Below are 26,027 nucleotides of genomic sequence, written 5' to 3'. Positions count from 1 at the left end.
AAATGAAGGCCTATTGTTTGTGATAGCGGCAGGTAAGCTTACACACTGGGGCAGGAAAAAAAAAGTGTCAACTGCTGAATGTGGCTTTTGTGCAAGGCTTTGCTGCAGTCTTTCCATCGTCAATAGGGTTTGTGTGTGTGACGCAAACAGTGTTCCCTACAGTCGTGTACGCCTACATGCTAACAGCACACATAAGGTCCTACCTTGCATAGAAAACTAACGCGAGGTCAAAACTATAGCGGGCCATTTTGAATAGAGCTTGTAGGAGTTGTTGTTCATTGAATTGTTAGCGCAGACGCCACAAACAAAAGAAGAATGCACTGTTTAATAATGCACCACCAACTCCCAGGCATGGCTTGGTTTCTCATGGCCTTTTTGTTCACAAGACTTATTTTTGTCATGGAATGAGTAAAAACAAAGCCTGTTCAACTTAATGTAAATGTGCAGTTATCATACCAGACCGCCATGACACTTAATCTCAGTGCACCGCAGTTTGGGAATCCCTGGGCTAAAGCAAGCTAAGCAGGATTTATGGAGCGTCTGCAACACCGAGGCAGCAGATGGCACGGAAAAAGGGAAACATGCCCTTCCATTTGAATGATGCAGACACAAAAGCATTCAAAGTGTGCCTTTAAATACGAGGTGGGCAGGTTACGGCCTGCAATACACTTACAGGCAGCGATAAACTGTTTATCTTCGATGGACCCTTAGAAATGGCCAAATTGAACATAAAATGGCCGCTTGAAAACAAAATGGCAGACCTCCTGCATCTTTTCAGACATGCTTTTAAGTTCTTTTCATACTGCACCTGGTGTTCTTGGTGTCCACCGTGTATCCCGGTGCAAGATTGCCCATATGGAAGTGCTTTTCCTGCTAGTTGTTCTATTGCTGTTAGCACTCTAATCACGAGACTTCTAACAATTGACACTGCTCTTAAATGGATTTTTTAAATTTTATTTGAGGGTGTGTTGCACGCACGCACACCTTGCTGGGCTGTGTCCTCGAGCACTTGTAGCACATATAGTGGCTTCCGTGACTGCACATTGCTAAGTGCAGTGTGAAAAAGAGTCAACACAATGTCGACCTAAACTACAATTGTACTGACTTCATAGCATCATCCATCTATTCTTGTACATGGTGGTTCAAATTTAGTAGCTACCGGACGTGGCTTCCTGAGAATAGTTTTGCGGGACATCTCATGTTAGACATTTCAATAAAATTACATGTTGCTAATGGAATTTGGCCTCAGGGGCTGAATTTTAAATCCTGGCGTGTGTCACTGAGCTATAATTCGCCACTTCAAATCAAAATGGCAGACTTCCTGTTTCTTTTCATGTTTGGTTTCTTGAGACGTTTTGTGGGTTCACGCATGATAGACATGTTTTGTTTTTTTAATGGATGGGTTCTTGAAAGAAAAAAAACGATAGCCACACCTGCCAAAACTCTGGTTAAGTTAAACCGGCATAAGGGGCTGAATTTTGATCTTCATCTCCAATAAAATGCAAATTCTGATGAGATTTTGATTATGTGCAAAGCCCACAAAAAGGCAATTTATTTGCTCCCTTACTCCTCCTACTATACTTTGTTTTATACGTTTCATATGACAGTTTCATCTATTGAATTCCTCTGACAAGCACAACAACTATTGTTAGCCAAAGCAGCGCACATTCAGTTCACACAGAGGGGAGGTGTGGCTGGTTACACCAATCCAAGCCACAACACTATAAATGACCTGCACCCGTTTCACAAAAGGCGACCCGTAATAGCGACCGTGCGTCTGGTGCTTTTAATCCGGGCCGGTCCATCTGCTGTGGTTGCGTCTTTAACCACATCCGGTAGGACAGCTGTATGGTAATGCGCGCGAGAGGCCGGAGGATTGGCGGGCAGACGACACGAACAAGGGGCCCCCTTTCACAGCGGGGCGACTTGGCAGATTACACATTCAGGAAACAAATAAAAGGCAGTAGACGATGTAGATGCGCAAAAAAGTTGACAAAGACGCGGTCGCCAGGCAGAGAAACGCAGTCAACTGATGAGAATAGGAGGATGCGTGCTGTTGGCTTTTAAGACATCTAAAGATGGTGGTTTTCCGTTGGCTATGGGTGGCTACAGTCGCGACACTTCCATTTCAAAAGATGGAAGGCATCGCACCAGATGTCAGCACACCTTATGGGAGGTTAATTCAGCGAGGAAAGAATGTGTGCTTAAGATTTTGGCAATGGTCATATTATTGCCAACATCAGCAAGGTGCTTTTCTTTGCACCACTCATTCCAAAAGAAGCACCACCATCATACGTAGGAAAAGTCTTTAGTTTTTTTTCCATTTTCATAGTTTTTTATTCCAAATGATGCACAGCATTTTGTGCACGATGTCACGAGACGCCGGCATATCGTGCCGGATGTCAGCTCAGCTCACGAGAACCCAGTTCCACTGCAGTCTCTTCACTGGCGTCTGTTAGTTTTTCCCTAACGCGAATAGTTTTGTTTTTTTTACGTGACAACTACTGCAGCCGCACTGCTTTTATTTCCCTCCGGCAGCACGAGAGCAGTCAGTCTGACTGATGTCAGACATTTGAGGGTGGAAGGAGAGGCACTGGCTGGAAGCACCGAGCAGACTCAAATCAAATCAATACTTGAACAGGCCGAGCGAGTTGCAGATCTAATCCCGACGTTGGGATGACGGAGGACAGGCAGGGGCGTGGGCAACAGAGGAGGACCCCGCTACTAGGCCATTACAACCCCCCCCCCTTTCATCTGTAAACTTGTTGCCTGGCAACAGAAGTCTCTCCATGTTGGCCTCCAGGCTGCAGTGAGCGCCTCTGGCCTCATCCGGAATAACGCTCCGGCTTGCTGTTTATGGCGAGGCGCACGCGGCTGGCAATTTAGTGAAGACGTTTAGCAGATAGTGCTGATTAAGGCTTCAATTTCATGGGGATGAGAACCCCCCCCCCCCCCCCCCAACAACCCGTCACCAAAAGAACGAAGATAAGATCTCACGCAGCAATTTCATGCCCCAGCAGAGTGGAAACAATCTTTGAAGGAAAAAGCAAAAGTGTCTTTAGAGTATCGGCCCAGGTATCTGCCAGCGAATCAGATGACAAAACAGCTTAATTGTTATGTGGTGCAACAACACGCTGTTTGCCAACAACAAGCAATCAGAACAAACTTCATCAGTTGTGGTTGTACACTCGGGCCGATATCGCCATGCAGCATATTGTCATCTCTACGATGACTGTATTTATGCATACCCAACTCAACTGATTCATGATTATACGCACTGCTTGGCCATCACTGACTGACCTATTGCTCGGCCTATCTGTACTGCAGGGAATTTGGTGCAGTCAAAAGTCGACTTGTGGCTGTTGTGATCGTACGTCGTGTGATTACTTTATTATTGTTTTAACGTCATACTATGACAAGCACAAAAAAAAAGTGGTCGGACTACACATGCATAACGAAATGTATGGCGTTCGACAGGGTTCAATTCTGGGCCCTCTGTTGTTTTCATTGTATCTGCTGTCCATGGGTTCCATCTTAAAAAAAACAGTTGAGTGATGGCAGTCAGCATCCTAACTGTATGATTTCCAATAACAAGTTGAGCTATTATAGTCCAGCCCAATTAGATATCTAGAAAACCAAAGGAACACTTCCTTAACTCATTTGCTCTAAAAAATGTATAACGTTTTAAATATTGCCATGGTCCCAAAAACGCATTTATACTTTTTTTTCGTGCTACAGAAGGCTTTGATGCAGTCTGTGAACTGAAGGGAATGCTTAAAGCAATGATAGTTATCACAAAAACGGCCAGCAGATGGCAGCAGAGTTTAAGAGATCAACTAGGGCCATGTTGCAAAAAAGCTGGGCTCCATGTGGTACCGTCACCTGCCTATGATGCAGGTTGGCGTGGGTTCGTTTTCCCGCTCTTTTCCCGAGTGTTTTAAACAGATTTGTGAACAATGATGAAACTTAGCTATATTCTAATGCTAATTGATGCAAAGCAGAAGCGGATAGAAATATACTTTTTTCCTGATGAAAGAAGAGTCTAATCTTTCTTTTGGTAGGTTCCATGTTTTTATAGCAATAGACCACAACATTCTGTGTGCCTTGCCAAATCAGTCAAAATCCAATTAAACAGCTGGGAGCAAAGGGGGTTGCTTCAGTGAAAATGGCTGGGAGTGAATGAGTTAAGCTGCATGGAGATGGGGAATACAAGAACACGATGATTTTCTGAATTCAAGGTAAATGATGATTTAAATCAAACGCAGCCCTTGAGCATATCAGAGTTTGCCGATCCCTGGTATAAAGCGTGCTTTTTCGAGTATTTTTGTTGAAAACAAGTTACAAGCATGTGCAACGTTTTAGGCTGAAGAAATTGTTGTTGTTTTTTTAAAGCATGCACTAACAAGGCAGGTTCTCCACAGCTGTTTTTCAGCTACCGGGTAGCAATACATGCTAGACATGAGGCATCCCACCTCGCTCTCCGCAAATAAAAAAATTAAATAAAAAAAAGAGGCCAGGCGGACCAGATCAGCACTTTATGCGCGCCGCTGTGGCACGCTGATGTGGTGAGAGGGTGTGAAGGAAAGAGGCCTGTAGAAGATGAGGGGAGGTGAAGCGTGAAGCACACATGCGGGTGTGCGATGAGCTTCAAGCAGTTGCGCTGCACGCGAATCGCGTTCACTGGTATGAAGCAGGCGGGGGGGGGTGTGGGGGTGTTTATACACTATGGATGATTTGGGGTTTGACTACAGTAAAATTATTGTCCCAATGTCATGCAGTGAGTAGTAAATATGAGTCACAATACGATGCTTTACCAAAAATAATGACTATATCCTGATAGTTTTTGGGGAAACAATATAAATACATAGGGATAACTGAAAGAAATTTGAACAAAGCCATTTTTGTGTGTTAAAAATACTTAAATTGATAATGTACCATGACAAAAAATGCTAATTATTTGGATTTTAGAAATCATAAACACAAGAGTAAAATAGTAAATTGTTATTATAATCTAAAATAGCCTATATTGTAAGATTACCCCCCCCCCCCCCACCCCCCACATCGCCCAGTGCTCGCACAAAGTGCATTCAATTACAGTCAACAAAACAGGACATTCTCAAACACAGATAGCTCTAAAGTAATTCCACAATTTGGGATGTGGCCTGAGGACAAAAATGGCAACGAAAAACTGAGGATAAGTTCCAAAAGAAACTTTGCGAACGTGTATACCATGGGGGGGGATTACTGTAATATAGAGTGGGTCCTCTTACGAGGGCCTTGAAGTATTATTTAATAGACATGTTTGCTGTAATTATTACATTACTACGGCGTTAGCATAGTCGAGTGATAGATTACCAAGACCCCTTGTACATATTGAGCCCTTTGGCCTGCTATTATACCTCAAGCGAGATAAGGGCTCTCACTGCTCTGTGAGTTCTCCTCTTGGCTGGAAAAAAACCATGATGCGATATTTCTTTGAAGAGAAATACATTTATTCAGCGGGAGGTGAAAACTGGTCTGAGTCATGCTACTAAATATAGAGATAAAGAGTTGGCCAGGCAGGGGGGGGGGGGGGGGGCACTGAAGGCCAATGCACAGTGAAGCGGAGGATGATTACGGATGCTTCTTGAATGAAACCGACGACTTTCAGAGAACAGCACGCCAATTTTTCCCCACATCCATTTGCACCATTTTCACTAACAATGGCTTTTCTTCCTAAATAAAGATCAGGGATAACGAGGCCTAGGATACTCTCATAAAAGGTGGAAAGGTTACACTGTCGTGGCTCTAAAAAGCAATTTACGACAGTGCTAACGAGCTGTTGTCTATTCCTCACAGGCGGAATAGTAGCGTATGGAATATGGAGTAGGGTTGTGGTTTTAAGATGACGATTCCGACACCTGGGTGAGATCATCTGATACAGATTTCCAATAGCGACCACCGAGATTAGCTTTTCAATTTTGGAGCTCTTTATTATACAAAAAAACAGGACGTGCAGAAAACAAACATATGTTTGAGCTGCAACGTGCAGTGTTAAGGAAAGGGGGAGGGGATGCTAAACTGCACACGGGTGATCGGTTCTTGTGAATGGCAATGAGAGGCATTGATCAACATATGCCGATCACGTACTTCTCCACGGAAATCGGCAGATCGATCGGACTACCACTAAATGAAGTCAGCAGTGTATCTGAAGCTTGATTGCAACCCCCCCCCCCCCAAAAAAAAAAACATTGACCAAGCTACAGCTTGCAAAAGTACCGCTTGTCCTGAGAAAACACGAGCTTTTTGAGATAAGCTTCGGCCCCCTCCTCGATTATTCGCCACACGACTTCATCCAGTTAAGACACTGCCAGACTGTTAAGGCAAACTCTCTAAAACCCTGCCACACACGAAACTAATAACAGTAATTTTACCCCAGAGAAACCCACCTGGGCACAACAACAAGAACATCTCGGTCAGGAATCAACGAATAAGGACTGAAGGTCCCCGAGAAGCATTTCTAGGACAATATTTTTGCTGTCTCGTGTCGATTTTTTCCAACGTTTATGTGACAGTGGGAAACTTACATTGCTCCAACTCTAAGATATACCTTCATCAAACATCAGTTCAAAGTATAAATTAAAGGTCTTTGGGTTTATTGAAAACAAGTAGCAGAAAAGTAAAGTGCCTATAAAAGGTGGAAACTTCTGGCATCTTAGGGCTTTTCAGCAAGAGTATAAAAAAAATGTATCGGCGAGTTTTTCAGTAAATAGCTGTGGATATAGGTAACACAGAATAATACACAAATGGGCAAATTTGCAAATATAACTAGGAAAATACGAGACATTGTAATAACGGTCTCATAAAACATGCTTTCGTTGGTTGTTTTGCTACAAAAGGCGGAGAACATGGAGACTCATTATGCTAAAAAATCAATCTCTTCATTAAGCAGACAACGAGGTTGTCCTCGGAAAGCGACAATATGCTAATGTGACGAAAACATGCCGGTGCTTTCAGAAACGTCTTTCAAATCAAATCAGACAACTTTGATTAAGTAAGTGTTGGTGGGAGCATCAGTCAAACATTTAACAAACTTTTTTCCTTTGATTGATCTTCAGCAACGACCTTGTGACGAGTCGCCCAAGAATGCCTGGCACGTTAGTGGCTTCATTTTAACGCGCGAAGGACTCCTTCAAACTCAATAATGCAGCATTGAGAGTACACTCACGGTTACAAGTGGAATATTTACCCAAGCTTTTAGTCGGGAGGATCTGCATGCAGGGAAAAAAATAAGAGGGTAGCGACTGTGCTAGACGTGCATCTAATCAGCACAAATGTTACTTTCACAGACTGAAATAAAGGAGGCAGACACGAGGAGGGTGTTAAGTGGCCGCAATTTCACAAATTAGCAGCACTGCATAGGCGGGCAGACCATACAAGTAGATAAGCACCGCCAACATATGACAGTGAAGATTCCCCCTCTTGAAACATGAAGGACACGCACAGAGCACTCTAATTTTGAGGCCATGCTGCCCCCTGGAGGCAACAATCAAATATTGAGAGTCCCATGAGCCCCCCCCCAAAAAAAACACATCAGAATTAACCATCTTAAATCAAAACTATCCATCGAAAGACGTTTTTGTCCTCATATGTGCACATAGGGAAAAGAAAAAGCAGTGAAACAAGGGAATTTTGTTCTTACCTGTGTGTTCACATGGTTTCACAAGAACAGGGTGGCATGGGAAGACACAGAGGAGAGAAGAAAACACATTTCTTGTTAGTGAGGGGCTCGTGGTAAAAAGGGGGATGTCAAAGTGGTAAATGTATACACTGTTCAGTATAGAACTACGCAACACATGTGATAATCAATTTTCACCTCCAAATTCAGGATCCGACCGCAACAGTGGCCTGATGGCCCTGGGCCAGTATGGCACTTTGTCGGGTACCTTACAGATTGCTGCCATTTTTAGAAGTAAATATTGAATATTCATGCTTTTTACCCCAAATATGAGTTTTACCCACTTAAATGTAATAATAATAATAATAAAGATGCAAAATATGAAATAATCATTACATTTAAAAGTATTATATCATGAGCCAGTACTAGTCCCAGTACCGTCCCGGTACCATTTGACAGGCCACCACTCAAAAAGACTTCACGTCGCTTTTAATAAAAATATTGGCTACATTCACAAATAATACAAATAATAACGCTTTAAACCCAACTTGTACTTACAACTTATCAATTTTTTTTTTATTATTATGCTTATGTCAGCAAACTGACCCATATATTTCTCCGTCAGCTCATGTGCAATGTCAACATAAAATGTTTTATTTTATTTTATTTTTTTTATGATGAACCGCATTTCCCTGAAGAGAAGGTAAAATAGTTGTCGAGTCTTTTGAAGTGCAAAGCTCAACATTACGTGTGGGGTTAAAGAAACAGAACTGCATGTCTAAAAATTTAAAAAAAAAAAACAACAACACAAAAGCAGAGCAAGCCCATTGGAATAAATCAAAGTGAAATTTGGGTGGGCCAGGATGTTTCTCCTGCCTTGAAAGATGGCGTATAAAAAAGAAAACCAGGCCTCCCATGAGAGGTGATAATGGAATTTAGAGTTTGTGCTTCCATCGTCAAAACTGTGTTTGCCTTTTCCGCAGTTTGTTAATTCACAGCAACTGCAGGAAAGCCAGGGGAACAGAAAGTGTGAAATTTTGTGATCTTATCAAATTTTGACGCATGGCGCAACAAGCGCTCTCTCTCACTGGCCTGCAGACAGAAAAGAGAAAATAAGTGTACCGACAACATGAAAATGTTGATTGGGCAACGTTACGGAGCTACTCGGATGATTTAATGGTTCTATTAGAGGACCTTTGTGTGACTGGAGGGCAGGAGGGCCGTAAGTAATGAAGGTGTTTATTGTGGCCTGTGTGATGTGATGTTTTGTTGCCGAAGCCAACTCTCTTTTGGCTCACAGGAATCTATTTCAGGTTGAGATTGGTATCCGCTGGAATGTATCCGAGGAGGGCTTTTTGCTGCACAAAGAGCAATTTCAGTGTTTTGGCTTTAGGAGCAGAAAAGAAGTTGAACTTTTAGTCTGCTGTCGGGCAGTTGAACATGGGAATTATCCAACTCCCACGTAAAGTGAATAGACAATGTGCACTGAACAAAAATATAAAACGTAACAATAGTTTCTGTTCCCATGAACTCGACTAAAGATCCAAAACGTTCTTTCTACAATAGGCCAATTTTTATTTTATTTTTGCCCAGTTCTTGCCACTATCCAGCACAGCCATTAAAGAGGAACGGACCAACATTCCATTGGCTATAACAACATAATCAACTTATGCGAAGCACTGCATGAGGCTAATGGTGGTCACACCAAAAACTGATGGCTGGTTTGCAGTTTTCACAGGTGAAACCCAAAGCCAAAAACAAGCACTAATGTTATTTAGACTAGTGAGGGTGCAGAGAACATATTGTCAAGAATTTGGGGGGCGGAGGAGGGGGGGGGGGGTGGGGGGGTTGACTTCCCCAATAAAAACCAAGCTGAACCAACACCCCCGTGGGACTGCAGGACCAAGCAAAGACGAATAAACTTCCGACAAAACTTTATGATGTGAGCCAAAGCAAGCAGCTATTAAAAAAGTAATGAAACTCGAGCAGCCCAGAGTGAAACGCGTCTCTCACAGGAGCCTGCAGTGTCCGAGCAACCAAATGTTAAGTGAAGAGTGAGCAGCAGTGTGGCTCTAAAGTCAAGAAACTTCGAATTGGACAGTTTGATGCATTACTAGTTGAACCCAAAGCACAACCGTTATGCTTGTTGAGGACTCAATGTGAGAAGAGTGTCAAAAAAAAAAAGCTGGTGAGGCTGCCTTAGAGTCACTCGAACTTAATAAGATGCAATGTTGAAAACTCAAATATTTCACATTTTAGCATTCTCCATCCGTGTCCTGTTTACAAATCACACAAAATCCTATGGACAAGTTAGTCGTAAGGCCAAAATGACTAAAAAGAGTCTTTTTAAACCAAGATGGCAGACTTTTTTTTAATGACTGCTCAAACATCACATCACCCCCATCTGTCTGTCCGTGGATTAAATTTGGCAGCAATCCAACTCAATTTCTAGGAGTACCTCATCTTTCAAGAGCCCCTAGAAACACCCCAAATGACCCTAAAATGGTCGCTTCAAACCAAAATGCTAGTAGCAACATGACAAAGGACGGCCATTTTGTGGAAATTCTAATTCAAACGCCTCTAAAATCCTCTATAGAAATACGAAAAACGATGACTTAAGTTCATGGGCATTCTCGCAAATAAGGTTCCATTAGCAGTATTGAAGTCACGTTTTTAGGTCAAGTGGCACCATTTGAAACGAAATTTCGTCACGGTAATGGTTGACTTCCTTGTGCGCTGCCATGCGCCGTCCGTCCCCACGTACTCATGACAACTCTTTTCACAGTTTAGCGTCTAGTATATTTTGTGTAAATTTGGCAAAAGTTATCAGTAAGACTATAATAACTAGGAGCTCATCTTTCAAAGACCTCTGGAAATGGCCCAGATGACTACAATTGCCACTTCAATCCTAAATGGTGGGTCTTGATACTTTTTTCGTGGGTCTACTGGTGGTAGAGATGGCTACTAAATTTCGCAATGCCAATTCAATAAGGTCATGATATGGAGCAAATGAAGGATACAGATTGTAAGGGCAGGAACCTGGCAACTTTCCATGTAGCCTACCAACCACATGGCATCACAGCACTATAAAGGGCATACTGTACACGCTTCTATCCGGGGTCAAATGAAGAGGCACGTATCTCGTGTACACTAAATATCATCACTTGCTCACTTGGCAAGGATCGTTATCAATGTCATCCAGGGTGTAAGTTCCACTGAAGTACCCCTCCCCCCCCCTCACACCCTGGGAGTAATTTAAGGGTAGGCAAACTGGAGCAATACCGTGTGCAAAACAAAACCTTATTCTGAGATGCATTCAGTTGCGTCGTCGACTTGAGTTGGTATTTTACACCGTGTATAAAAGTCTTTTGCATTCATTATTTATGTGTGTATTTATTTTTAAATATAGGGTGTTTTGAAAGTTTAACAAAGACACCCGTTAAGGCAAATTCAGACAGATTCAAGACTACACTAAATACTTGATACAGACGATACAAAAAAAAATACACAATTTTATTTTTAGGTTAGCAATTCTGATGTACCCTCACATTCCAATCTGTCATGCTAAAATGCAAATTGGCTCTAGCCACAAAGATTTCATTTTCCAGGGTAATTAGCGCTTTCTTTCCGTGGATTCAACAGTATGTTTGAACTAGGGGTGTCAAAATAAGTGTTAATATTAAGTTAATTTAAAGTTTCTTTAACACTACAATTTTTTTTAAATGTTCGATTAATGCCCGCTTACTTGCACTGTGTCATCAATGTCTAATATTAAACGCTTATGCCGTCTAGTTGGCAGAAAAAATGACCTCAACGCAAATTAATGTCTCTCACTATTTTTTTTTACAGTACAGTAATCTTTTTAACTAACTTTAAAAAAAAAACTATGGATTACTATGAAATTACTGTACCAATGAACTATATGAACGATATTTGTATTAGGTTAACATATTTTGCCACTTTTATGTGGGGTGGGGAAAATATTTTAATATACAGGACAGATATAAAATGCTTGATTAATTTGCGATTAATCATGAGTTAATTTTTTAAGTCACACGATTGATTAAGATTTAAAAAATGTAATCGCCTGACAACCCTAATTTGACCTAGATTTTATGCTCTGATCCATTGTGAAAAAAAGAGCACTGCTATTCACACAACTCCTGATTAGCCAGGTGACAATCGGATGAACTTCTGACCCGTCCGAAAATTGGTTGGACTCTCCAAAATTCACAAGCCTGGGCAAAGTCATGTGCCAACTTTGCTTGCCTGCGTACAGCTTGGCTAGGAATGTCAAGATGAGACTGAGTGATGGGTGAAACTCTCTAAATTCAACGTCATGGATACTACTACTAGTGTAGTATCTGTGACAACAGTTCCAGCATCTCACATGCATATACTGAATTGAATAAGGATGAAGCTTTAAAATAGAGAGAACTTTTTTTTTTTTCTTTTTTTTTTGGGGTTAGTACTTTGGGGTTTTCGTCGATCACAATGTTGGCCTGGAACAAAACAACTGAGGATCAAGGTTTACGAATTGTCGACACAAAAGTCCTTTTTTTTTTCTTCTTTTTTTAGGTGACAAATCCTTTTGTCACAACGCAACTCTTTAGATTTCCGCCTCGCCATCTGGCACGCCCGCTAAGGTATGCACATCCATACACACACACCTACAATACCGTTCTCTTACTGCTGTTAAATATAGACGCACTTGATACCGCACCGGCTGAATGTGAATACCGGGAAGAGGCACGGCTCGGGCTTGTTTTTCTTCTTCTTCTTCTTCAGCCGCCACAGGATGTGCGGTTTGAAGAGAGGAAAGCCCTCACATTGCTCTTTGTGATATCAAAGGAGAGCGGGTGGGGGATGTGGCTTCGATTGTAGAAAAGATGCTAAACAAGATATATCTCGCAGCACAGGAGAAAAAAAGGGGTAGGGCGGGATAACATCCTGAGAGGTCAAGGACTTGCAGCAAATGTCCAAACCGCAGCGCATCAGGAGTGCAGTCAAGAGGGTTCATAGCCACCCCATCAGGCAAACTATATTGGTAACAGCCTATTAAAAAGGTATATTCATAGGCCATCTTTGCTAATGACCAGAGTACAGCGTGCATAAGAGCACCTTGTAGAAGGTCAGTCATGGGAGAATGACACTGACAACAAAACATGCAGAAGATCAAACTTAAAATGCTAAAGATGGAATAAGTTTTTTGCTAACAGCAATAATCAGACCCTCACAACGCCATGTGGAGTGATACATAGTCTGAAAGGTTTGGAAATCTAAGTGTGAGGCATGGAGTAACTGTATCCCCAGTAATGAGCACCTATGAATTTTCTTCAGAGCAGGACCTTTATCTCACGTAAGACGCTTGGTCAAGCTCAGATGTTAAAGAGTTGTCGCAATAGAATTTCAAGTTTTAAGATTAATCATCACAGCAACACACAAAGTTATGAAAACTCAAGTTTCTCTAAAATTTGCATCACCCGCCATTGTCATAATCAACGTTAAAATTTGGTTAAAAAAAAATCTCTCAAAATCTCTTGGACAAGTTCATATTGGGATGACCCTGCAAAATGCCAAAGTTACCAAAAACAAAAATATGAAAACTAGTTAGAGAGCTAAGCTATGTTTAAGCATTTTACCAACTCCATGAGACAACAGTCTGTTTTAACTCCCAGTGGTGTAATGTACCAAGTTTAAATTTGGGGAAACACTTCCAGATGCACTAGCATAAGCTCCTTGACCATGAATGTAAAAATCCAGCATTAGGCAGAAATCGTGCTCCAACACTGTCACTTTTCAGGAAACCGATAAAAAAAAATATATATATTTTTTTAATTTGTTGAGCCAATAACATTGAATTGTTACTGACTAATCAGTATAGATTTTGAAAAACATTTTTTTTTAATATTAATAATAAAATAAAATAAACCTTTTTAACAAAGGGGGTTTTCGGCATGTCGCTGACCTGGGCTCTTGTTCGCTGACCGACAGTCTGCAAATGCCCAAGAATGGGGTGTGCGTCTCAGAATAGCCAATGGCAGATGCCCCCCAAAGGGTCCCCTCTTGTGTTATTTGAAGCCCGAGGGCGATAGAATTCAACCTCATGCAGTATTTCAATGTATGCTCCTTACTCGCTTACCACGATAGAAGTACACTTCCACCTTGTGCCTGTTTACGTCACGCTAACGTCACCGGCTAAATGCGAATTTTTACTTAGGACATTTTCTTTATTGCAAACAAAATAACTTATTATCACTAGGGGTGTAAATTGCCTAGTACCTGGCGATTCGATTTGTATCACAATTCATAGGTCACGATTCGATTCGATTAATCCCGATACAAATCTATAAATTGATTATCGCGATTTTTTTTTTTTACTCAAATTTAGAAAATACTAATCAGTAAACTTGTACACTAAGATTTGTATGAAAATGTATTTATTTATCTGAAAATTCAGGTTGCAGTCTGTTTCATGTTTGAACAGCACTGAAATCAAATATTAAGGCTTAATGTTCCATTAATATAACATTCTTCCATGCTTAATGTGTAAATCCTAACCCTAAGTAAGATGTTTTGTTGAATATTCCCATAAAAAATTGATGTTTAAAAATCGATTCGGCCGCATATTGAATCAATTCGAGAATCGCGCGCTGTAATATTGCGATATATTGCCGAATCGATTTTTTCTAACACCCCTAATTGTCACCAAGTGTGAATGACAATCAGGGCTATACTGGAAGTAGGTTTACTATTGCCAACAAAAGCTGTTATTTTATTAAAGAGAGAAGGAAATATTTTCAATGAAAATATGGCCAAAGACTTTATCGTGGATTGGAAAAGGTGTCAAAAGCTGACATCACATCGGTTTTAGTCATATCTGAGCGGTATTATGTATAATAAGTAAGTAAGTAAAAAAAGCAATCTTAGCACTTGAGTCGACACTCCTGGTGTTGTTGACGTGGGCATAGCTGCCGTGGGAAGGTCAAGATCATCTTACCGTTCAAGGCGTGTGTGGTGGGTGAGAAAAAGTCAATGGACCGATTACGAAAACATTCAGTTATATTTTCATAGCTTCTACTGGTAGAGCTGGATGCACAATCATACGCTTAGAAACAAGGAAGGTGTTGCCGAACACATTTTAATTTAGGATTCATTCATACTAATGTACCGAAACTTGGTGGCAAAATTCCGGAAAAATAGCACAGGCTACTACCAGTGCCTTTCAAAGAAAAGCAGTGTTCATTTTGTGAGTCCACAAAAAGTGCAGTCATTGCCCACACCTGCCTCAAAGTTGCGTTAAAAGCATGTTTTCCTATTCGACAATGCTGTGGCCTGACTAAAAAGAGGCTCCTCCCCTCAGTTCAACATAGTTCCTTGGTACCAAGAGATGGCGGCAATTTGCGCCAAAGCAATTTTTTCATACAGTGGTGGCTTCAGACGAGAGTGATCAGACTTTCCAGTTTTTCGAGATACGAGCCTTCGGTTAGCCGATTACTTGCTTCAACTTGTGAACACAAACTTGAGATAAGAGCGTTATTCTGTATGGTGGCAGGTGACTCAACTCATTGCCCAACAAGCTGGAGTTTGGCTGATTTAATTTGTAATTTTTGAGAGAAACCAGACCAAATCTTTTGACTATTGCGATATCGGCAATCATTAGTTTGTTTGTTTATTCCATCAACGTCATCTGGAGGGCCAGATGTAACCGGCAGTGGACCAACCAGATGTTACTGAGCCCTGTTATACATTTTTCACCAGGATAAAGCGTTTTGCAAAGTTTGCCGAGTTCCTAAATATGTTAAGGCCCTCCTATCTTTTAGCATTTTACTAAAGCATTCCATGCGGCCAATCACTGAAATTGATCATTATTTCTAGTTGAAGTTTTATAATATATTTTTCAACGTTTCCCCTCACTGTGAACCCTTTTTGATCTCACTACTTTGAGAGGGTGTAAAAGTTTGCCCTGCAAGGTCCCTTCAACTTTGACATGTTAAAATGATAGCCCAGTGCTAATAATAGTGGTAAAATGTCACCATTAAAACGCAAGAACATACCACGGATATTTTGAAGCAACTCTTTAAATGGTCGAAATTCTTTTTCTTCATTGATCTCTTTCGGTTCATTAAAATGCACTTTTTTTTTTTTCCTAATGAAAGGCAGCTGTTCCAATTTCCACTTCTGTAATCCACAAATGACTTGTTGAATTTATCTCCATGCGACTGATTAAGAGTGTTGTGTTATTAAATATGATCATTTGGGGAAATAATATCCAGAGCAATTATTAAGTAAAAATTTATGATGTTATGAATTACAACCTAATTGGATTTGTATTGTTTTCAGTTCAGGGAAATGAATATTTTTCCCAAATACAAACTGCAGATTATTCTGCATTAATAGAAAAACAATGTTAATGATTAATGAATATTGGCATTTAATCAGATATAATAGTTTGCGAAAAAGGAAGCCACTTAAAAAAAACATGACTATATTGTGACAGGTTTTTCGGCTTCAAGGACCATCGGTTGTCCACACAACGGTTGATAAAAATAATTAATTTACAATAGTATATATCTTTTTTAATGAATTGACATACTAGACTTAATTTTCATTCAAATGTGTTAAAGTTCCTCTAAAGGAAAAATAAAGGGAAAACCACTGAGAAGAGTGTTGTTATCAAGGCTGCCAAATCAAAAAAAGAAAGAAAAAAAAGGTACATGAAATCAGACTTATTTCGCTGTAGGCGTACCCGCTGAATTACCCTGACCTGACCTTCACCTGTCATCAAATACGTTCCACTCAGCAGCACTGCGTTAGCCACTAGTTAGCTAGCTCACCTGCTCACATGCTTCCAAATGGAGTCCGGCCACTCGCTTGCTTGCTAGCTAACTGCATGTAGTAGTTGGAAGAAATTGGCTATGTTATTATTACTAAGGAACGAGCAACTGTACCGGACAGTCACTGATGGAATAATGGCGCTCAGTACTTGTGTAGTGGGGGAGTGCCGACTCATGCCAGAAATCCCAACTGCATACTTGGTTATGTTTTAAGCCCCCCAAAAAAATCCGAACAACTGAAATGGTGAAAAAGACTAACACTATATCCAAATCAGTACCAAATTGATTGCAGTCTTTGGCTTTTTGCAGCACTTCTATTCAAACATAACATTGTATTTAGAAACAAATAACTGAAGTGACTTCATAGGGTCTTCAAAATAGATTTAGAAAACGGTTCCGATACAGATGGTGGGTAAGTCCGCAGCACGCTAGCATGATGATGGTGTAATTATTAGACAATAAGTAATAGTTTTACTTAAAGACATTTTCATACGGGAGCTTGGTTTAAATTATTGTTTTTATTAGGTTTTACATAAATCAAAGAAGCCTGGTCCACACCACTGCAAATATATAGGTTGATTCTGACAAACGGTGCACCGTATCATCCCGATTAAATTATGATGCATGATTTCGCTCGCAGAGTTTTATCAAACCTAAAATTAGGCTCATCGGCGACAGACTTTGTAAGGCCATATGTTAGGTGGCACTTTTCTGTGGGTGGAGCTACAGCGCAAAAATGCCACTCATTGCCAATATTCCATTAGTATATAATCATAACAATTGTACAAATAACTGTCTCTGTCCTTTTGTCCGTTGTCATAAGATTGGCAATTTTCACTGAGCAACTTCATGATTTTACTTACTCAAAAAGATCCAAGAAATCGTTGAAGCTACGTTACTCAAGAGTTTTCCCATTTTAAGGATGTTCATCTTTTTTTTTTTTTAATAAATAAAAATGAAAGACATTTTGTCCGTTTCCACGGGGTTCTTAGCAGCACCTTCAACGTTTGCCGTTATCATAAAACATGTGGCACTCACCCGTCGACGGCAGAATGGTAAACCCTGAGCGATGATGTTAATACGAAATATTCTGAGGATTTTCTGAGTGGGTAGGGGGTCGGCGACTATGTCCTTTGGATCAGCCACATCATCCAGGGTTTTGCTTTCCGGTGGCGCTTTGGTGGAAGTCCTGTCCTTCCCATTGTTTACCGTCTTTCTACGGGCACCGCCGGACGAGAAACGGGGAATAGGGCAATGCCGCAGCATTGCAAAAACAAGGGGAAACAAAAACTAACAAATCATATTCCAGGAAGAAGTCAGGACGGGAAACTCTTCAAATGGCTTGAACAAACAGTACCAAAACCTCGCAACAGTCTCGGTCCCCTGCTGACGGGCACCCTTTAAAAAGTGGCTGGCCTGTGATGTCACTGCTGAGCAGCTGCTGCTGCTGCTCGACGCATGGCCTCCCACAACCACGCCCACCCAGAGGCGCTGTGGAATCTGCTCCCGTGAAACATTGCCGGCGGATTCCATCCCGCCACAGCACACGTGTCCGGGGAACTTCCTCATTGCGAGCATTCTCGGAACCCCCGCCCCACCTTCTCGACAGACGTTCCAAGAGCATCAAGCAAAGAGGCTGAGGACGTTATTATGTACTCCTAAGTAGACAAAAGGGTGGGCGCAAACGTCAACAACAAAAATTTCCCTGTGTGCATTTAGACATCTAAAAAACACGGTGGCCACACAAAGAATTATAGGGCTTAACCTCTTTTCTATTCTCACATCCGCCATTGTTTGAAGAGGATTAGTGCACCAAAACATCTATCGGAGCCGACCATACGGGCCCGACAGACGGGCTCGCGCCATTAGACGCCACTATGGTTCAAGCCCCACCCTCAATTTGATAAAAGTATGTTCAACACAATTGGTAGACAACAGCATCTTATTGGCAGCAGTTCATTGGGTTGAAACTATCAGTGTATTCCTACATATTCAAATTGGCCTACAACGTCAGTCAAATAGTGGCCATGACTCAATGCAGTGGTCCGTTGAATAACTGGAAATAAATGATGTCCTTGCATTCATTTAAAAAAAATATATATACCTAGTGGGTAGAAAAAGTCTCCACACCCCTGTTCAAATTGCATTTTTTTGTGATTTAAAAACGATGAGACCTTCCGGACGACATAAAATCATTAGAAAAACACGTTCCAAAATGCCAATGCTGAATGCCGGAAAAAGCCACGCAAGCATGCAAACTCCACACAGAAGGTCAAACAAAACCTCGAGAGTGTGAGGCAGACCTGTCAACCAAATTCGGCACCCCACCACAGGGGTGTTTTTTTAGCATCCTAATTCAGACTGTTCAAAGTGATGCTCTTGAACTGATGTTGCACTTCAAACAAAAAGATATGTATTTATTTAGGGTTTTATCGCATACATCATTTAGTTTATTTGAAGATCTTTAATTGGATAGTTTACTGCTAGCTGTCATTAAATTGGTTCCCCGTTTACTTGCTTCTCGTAATGTACACAAACTCTATAAAAATCAATGTACGTACACAGAACCTTGAATTTTGCTGTTATAACTCACATTTTGTAGAAATGAACAGATACAGTGTTCCCATAATGGAATTGCCTCAGCGTATTCATTCAGGCTGACGGATAATCATGCTGTTTATTTAGCTTGTCCTGAATATTATACCTACTAAATAGGCAACATAACGCCGAGCAAGAGATGCTTTGCTGTGAGCACGGCTCATCGTTTGCTCCAATTTGTGCATTTCCTCCCCGCTCGCTCTTTTATGGCCTTCCAATAAGCACTGCGCAGAAAAAGAAGTGTCTCTACCTCAGCCAAACGGGGGAAGCTGGAAACCCGGCCAAACACTGGAGGCATAACTCTAAGAAAATAAACGCATGAATGGTCCGGCTAATAGCCACTGCGGTGTGTCTGACCCAAGACGGGCAACAGTTCACGGAGGCGGTACAGCGGCAGGTTACATACAGAACAGTCTGAGCAATTATGGGTTCTTCAAAGCTTTTGGGTAAATGCCTCCCCCTGGTGGAAAGGAGTAGCGTAATGCAGGTAATAAAAGCAAACCATTTTTTATAGAACTTGCCATCATTGGGGAGGCTAACTGGAGTCAATACGAGCTGAGTTTTGAGTCAGAGAAGCAGGGTACATTATAGACAAACAAGAATTCACCCTCTTATTGCAATACCTGTAGACAAAAAAATGAGTCTTTAAAAACAAATGGCAGACTAACTTTTTTTTTAAATGGATAAAATAAAGTCAATCAGATATTCAGATGTAAACAGGCAAGACTTGTCAAGTCATGAATTGAATTGGAAAAATGGTATTGATTTAACAAAACGAATTGAATCGTTCCATTTTAAAAATGCCCCGCCCTTCATTTCCATTGCACCCAATGTATTGAGCTCGACAGAAATGGTCTTTTACTGGATAGATGCACATCGCTGGCTAAAATGCTAACCAAGGGATGTTGAACCATCTTGACGAAAAGATGGAAAGGGTGTTGAAAGTGCTGAAAGTGAGGGAAAGCATGGCAAGAAGGAAAAAACAGTGCGCAAGTATGTAATATTTGTCTTAAAAAAAAAAACCACATTACGGGAAAGAATTGTTGGTGCAAAGGAGTCTAATTTATAAATCAAGTTACCACAATACGAGCATTTAGGGATTTTTTTCATGATGATTTCATGAGAATTTTTAAAGAGCCAAATAAAAAAACTGGTGCAGGAGTGCTCTATGGTCAAAAGAGGGCGCTATTGTAAAAAACAAAACAAAACTACAGCTGAATTGAGTGATAAGAACTCTTCTTACCTTCTTGTTGGAGGAGCTTTGGTGTGAGTCCACATTGTTGCTGGCAACTGTCGCATTGTTCCTGATGGAGGGAGACATCAGCCCTTCTTCTGGGTCCTCCTCCTCCTCCTCCTCCTCTTCGTCCTCCTCCTCCTCATCCTCCTCCTCGCGCCCGCTCTCCGCCGAGTGCTCAAAGTCGTCGCTGTCCTGGTCCATCTCCTCCTCGTCCTCCTCTTCCTCCTCCCTCGTCCTCCTCTGCTCCTGCCCTCCCTCTGTCCTCTCCGCCTCTTCCTCTTCCTGGTGACTGCTGCTATTGTTATTGTTGTTCTCCTCCTCCTCTTCTTCTTCCTCTTCCTCTTCCTCCTCGTCCTCCTCCTCGTCGTCGTCGTCTTCCTGCGTCCGCTGCCTTTGCTCGGCCCTCCACGTCCAGCGGGGTCCTTTCTCGCCCCGGTTCACCCTGCCGGGGGGACCCTCCTCGCCTCCCCCGCTGTCCCCCCGGGGGCTGTTGCTCGGTGCAGACTCGCCGGGCGCCCATGGCGGTCCTCTGTCCACGTCCACCTGCGAGGTCTCGGCCTGGAGAGTCGGACAAAGTCATAACATTTGAGCTGACTGCAAAATATGACCTTGGAATGTAACACTGTCGTCGTCGTCGTCGTCACCTGTTGCCGCGGCCGCTCCTCGTCCTCGAGCACCCGGTTCATGTGCTCATCCTCGTCGGCCTCCTCTGCCGGCTGCTGGGGTGCCCGGGCGGCGGAGGAGGAGGCGTTACCTCTCGCCGCCGGACCCCCAGAGCCCCGACTCCGCCTGCTGCTGCTGCCCCCCGACAGCAGATCCTGGTTCATTTCCAAAAGCCAGCTTGCTACCTCCTGCACCTTCGCTAAGCTGTCTGAGGAGGAGAAGGTCTTGACATGCTGCAGCGGAGACAAAATACATGAAAACACAGTCAGAATTCAAGATTCCAGAAGTCGTGGAGCTTCATTGCACATAAACATGGATGCAGATGGAGCTGTGAAAATTTATCGATTATCAAATAAAATCGACAACTATTTTAAAAATCAATCGCTTGGAACCATTTTTATTTTCAAACTGTCCAAATCCTCTGATTTCAGCATATCAAGAGTAATTGTTCACTGATTTCTGTAGTCCTTCATGAAAGAAGACTATTATCTTCTGTGTTTAATCACAATAAGACATTTGCAAATAAAAAAATGTTTAACCACTATATGAATACAAAGTATAAAATAACCACCAATCACTGGTTAACAAAAAGTAATCAGGAAAAAAATACTTTGTAATACAATATAATGCATAATTAAGATGAATCAGATTATTCATTTAATTGATTGAATAATTGATAGATTCATAAATTCTAAAAATATTCGATAGTAGTGGGGTTTCAATCCACCCATTTTGTTAGTCAAAATAAAACTGAATGGAAACGCTAGAAATTCTTTTGACGCTTAGAAGGGGGTGGATTTTGAAGCGTATCGAAAAAAGGAAAACGCTAATTTTGGCTAATGGAAACAGGGTTTTTAGGAATCAATTAAAGAAGTTGATATTAATGCAATTTCAGATGGAAAACCGCAAAGAAACGCTACAGTTTATCAAGAATTACAAAAGCAAACTCATACGACGTCATCGCACGGCGCAGTTGCTTCCTGTTCTTCTTCTTTTAAATTACTGGATCACGTCTCTATGGCAGGGGTGGCCAAGTTCAGTCCTCGAGAGCCCCTATCCAGCCTGTTTTCCATGTTTCTCACCACTAACACACCTGATATATGATCAGGATCGTTATCAGGCTTCTGCAAAGCTTGCTGATGAGCTGATCATTAGATTCAGCTGCGTTGAAGGGGGGAGACATGGGAAAACAGGCTGGATAGGGGCTCTCGAGGACCGAACTTGGCCACCCCTGCTCTATGGTGTAGGTGGCGGAGTCCCCTCTCAATATTCGCAAAAGAAGACCAGATGGAAATGGGTACAAGTCGCATATCCATTTTGCGCAGTAAATTAATTTGCATCATTTTTTTTAACAATTAGATGGAAATACCACTAGTGACAGCACTAGATGCAGACAACATTGCGGAGTGAACAATAGAATCTCAAGACGGCCTCCTCATAAGATCACCACAATGTGGCTTTTGGCTGGCAACAAAAAAAATGTGATCATAAAACGGCATTGACTTTTGCCGTTTTGTGGCTCCTCCATCCAGTCTCTCTATCACTGTTGCAATCTACTGATGACATTTTGTGACGCATCTATATTACACAACTAGTACGTAAGGAATCGTAATAATAAACAGCCTAAAAAGTGACGAAAATAATTCAGATAAGAATTAATGTGACACAGTGGCAGACGATGCGATCACACAACAATGGCGGCTCGTTTGAGATTTCTACATCTGGGTTCAATTAGTAACCAAAACGTGTCCATTATTTGTCTATGTCGCGGTCTCCAAAGTGTTTTCAAGCATTCACAAGACATCCATTGATTGGACGGCTGACCCAGTTGGATTGAGATATTTGGAAACATCTCCAGGAATACAATTCCAGGAATCCTGTCGACCAGTGTTTTTCCCAACCTTTATGGCTCAAGGCGGATCAGGAAAAAAAAATCTCAAACACAAACACAAACACAAACACACACACCATTTAGCAAAAGGAGTCACAAAAAGTGGATGTGCAGATTAATTATGTACCTTCTGTCATATAGTGGAAGAGCATTTGGTTGTTTTGCCTAAGCTGATACTTTACGTGGCTGACAATTATTTTTTATTATTGGGGGGGGGGGGGGGGGGGGTTAAATTAGGAAATACACAGTCAAAATAAATGTCATTTGATAATTTCCCATGGTTTGAGAATCATTGCTCTAGCTGAGGGGTCCGCAACAAGGAGTCACTTGGACCCATATCCCACAGAAAAGAAGAGTTTCCTTGGCCTCTCCAATTTCACACAAAAGCTATGATTTTTTTTATTTTTCGAAAAGACTACAGCATGTACAAATTTGGGTTATTAAACCAAGGAACCCTGAATGTGTTTGCTAAAGAACAATGAAGTATTTGTTTCAACTAAATGAGTAAAGATTAATTAAAAAATTTTTTTTTTAATAATTTATAAAGAGAAGTTGATTTGGTTGATTCCCAAAAATAAATAAATATAAATTCGGCTTTTAAAAAGTATTAGAATGTCCACATCAGGTCTGGAAGCTAAATTTCATTAGTGCCAAAGTTGGATGAGCTGAAAAAGACGCGCCTCCAAAATCTCAAGTCATCAGACATGAGAAAGTATTTCTGGGAACATCACACACTTTTTTCTTTTTCTTTTTTTTAAATCCGTTTCCATAAGAAAAGCCATTCATTTGACTTTGAGGACAATGTCACCCCGTCTCTTTTTGTGCGCATGTTCTCGGCACTGCGGTGGGAAGCATTAGACAGATCTCAGATTGCACGGCCCTCCTGGGAGGACCACTCTATGGCCTGGAGCGCCAAGGAAGAAGGGCTATGAATAGTTAAAACTTTGGTCTGGACTGGAATGATCGAGGTTCAAGCACTTTGGTGGTGAAATGTGTTTGTTGCTTCCTCCGGCGCTGCCCGCTCAACCTATTGTTACCAGCAGTGCACACGTAGCTTACGAAATGAGGCACATGAGTGACAGGAAGTGTTGCATACTTGGATACACATTTCATATGCAACTCACTGGTAGCTCAGAATGTAGAATCAAGATGTAACTTTAAAAGGAAACATTGCATACATTTTGCCCCCTGAAATAAAAATAAAAAAAGTCAGCATATTTTTTTTGTTTTGCTGACCGGAGTATTAATTAGGGGGTGATCCTGACTCATGCAATCACTAGTTGGTAACTACTAGTTTAAAAATGCTAACTGCGAATCACACACACAAGCCTCCTTCAACACAACCAAAGCAAGCACGAGAGAACATGCCAAGATAAAGGCTAGGATTCAAACCCCCCCCCAACTCTTGAGGCAAAAGTGGAACCACTAGTGCACCGCGCTGCCATAAAGTGCTCCCATCTCGAGTTAAGTCCAATGAAGTGCTGAAAAAGTAATGATTTCGCTTCCACGCGACCGACCCACTTGTTCCAAATTTTAAAACAGCGACGATGACAACAAAACACACTAGATAACACACTATAACCTTTAAAGGGACACTTGACTCACTGAGCCATTTTCAACAGTAAGAAAATAATAATTTGTCCATAACACCATTGTTTTTCATGAACAATTAATACCTTAAGATGACATCGCCTGTGCTGAGGAAGACGGTAACGACCAATCGTGGCTCAGTTTGCTGACCCAGAAAACAGGTGAGCCGTGATTGGTCGTTTCCTCAGTACAGGTGATGTCATTTTCAGTCGACAGCAAGTGGAAAATGTGCTTTTAAATGTATTAATTGTAATTGAAAATTAATGAAGTTATCAGATACATTTTGGACAAAATTTTAACTGTTTACTATCCCTTTAAAAATGAATAGTTTACAGATAATTAACAATATTTTTGTAGTTGCTCTTATGATTTTGGTCGAGTCAAACTCAATTATTCAATGACATAATTTCTATTTTTCCATTAAAGCGACCCAACTATCTTTTCGGGCACCCCGAAAAGACATAATTCGATAAAGTTTTTAAAACAGATAAAAACAAATAATTCACTCATTCGCTGCCAATCTAGTAAAAATGGATGTTTGAGTGAATGAGTTGCTAAAAATACAACTCGCCATTACACTGAATAAAGTTGACTATTTCACTCGTGCTTCTACTGTATTGGAGGATAGACTTGCATATTTTGTATTTTGCAAGTGATGATAACTTATATGTCATTAAATAATGACTGTACAAATTACTCTGGGTGCAAACCGATGATGGTCCATATATTATGCATTTTAGCTATGCCAGGATAACATTCGTTGGTTACTTGGGTTTTGTGCACAGACTCATAATTGGGCAATTGGGCGACAGCATGCTGCTCAATTTGGACTGGGACCCTCCCTCTGTTCTGGCAACAACTGTACACAAGCACTATAACCAGCAAAGAACAAAGGTTACCTTTTTCCTCTCTCGAAGAAGAAGAATTTAATGACTCCCTGTCAAAATGTGATGCACCACCAACCGCAAATTATTCTGTAGAGTTTGATCAAGGACCTGGAAGCGATTAAGGCCGACAGTCAATCACGGACTTTTAGAGACGGTCTAGCAACCATTAGCGCTCATGTTAGCATTTTCCGCACAATTAACCTAACGCCAAATACTGAGAGGTGGGGAAAGCTGCCATTTTCTTCCCATTACAGGTGTGTGAGATGTGCAGATGCGCCCTTAACGGCTTGCGAATGAACACAAATATAATGGAAAGGGTGCCATACTTGACATTTGCCTATTTATATACCAATATTGTTTATATGTCTATTTCAAATGATTCATGTTACTCAAAATAATTCACTGTGTGGCTGATGGTTAAAGTAAAAACAAAAAAAAAAAAAAAGAGAGGCCAAACTGTGTTGGATATTAGCCATTAAATGACAAGTGTGTGTCCTTCAGAGCACAGCGGGAGAGAGTAGAGAAGGTATTGACTTTCCATAAAGGCACACAAGTGGTACCAGCCGGTATCGATGCAGTTGTCCACTTGACTTTAAATGCGAACTGGTTAAATAAACAGTGAGGAGGCTTTTGAGTAGTGATTCTCAAAGTGTGGTAGGCAGGCTAC

At 41.3% G+C, this 26,027-nt stretch overlaps 1 protein-coding gene across 1 annotated transcript in view; it reads right to left on the bottom strand.

Annotated features, from left to right (window-relative positions):
- The window catches only part of fbxw7 (F-box and WD repeat domain containing 7), a 79,676-nt gene that overhangs the window by 35,956 nt on the left and 17,693 nt on the right, over nucleotides 1-26,027 (bottom strand). Inside the window, exons 3-4 of the mRNA XM_086082884.1 lie at nucleotides 20,974-21,225; nucleotides 20,336-20,887 (exon numbers count right to left, since the gene is read on the bottom strand). Coding sequence (XP_085939010.1) covers nucleotides 20,336-20,887; nucleotides 20,974-21,156 — 735 coding nt within the window. The 5' untranslated portion in view covers nucleotides 21,157-21,225. The remainder of the gene's footprint in view (nucleotides 1-20,335; nucleotides 20,888-20,973; nucleotides 21,226-26,027) is intronic.

Source organism: Leptonotus elevatus, chromosome 8 (assembly GCF_054856555.1).
Source record: "Leptonotus elevatus isolate MCC_2025b chromosome 8, RoL_Lele_1.0, whole genome shotgun sequence".
NCBI lineage: Eukaryota > Metazoa > Chordata > Actinopteri > Syngnathiformes > Syngnathidae > Leptonotus > Leptonotus elevatus.
The sequence above is the reverse complement of the archived record's forward strand: the minus strand, read 5'-3'. Positions and strand labels throughout refer to the sequence as shown.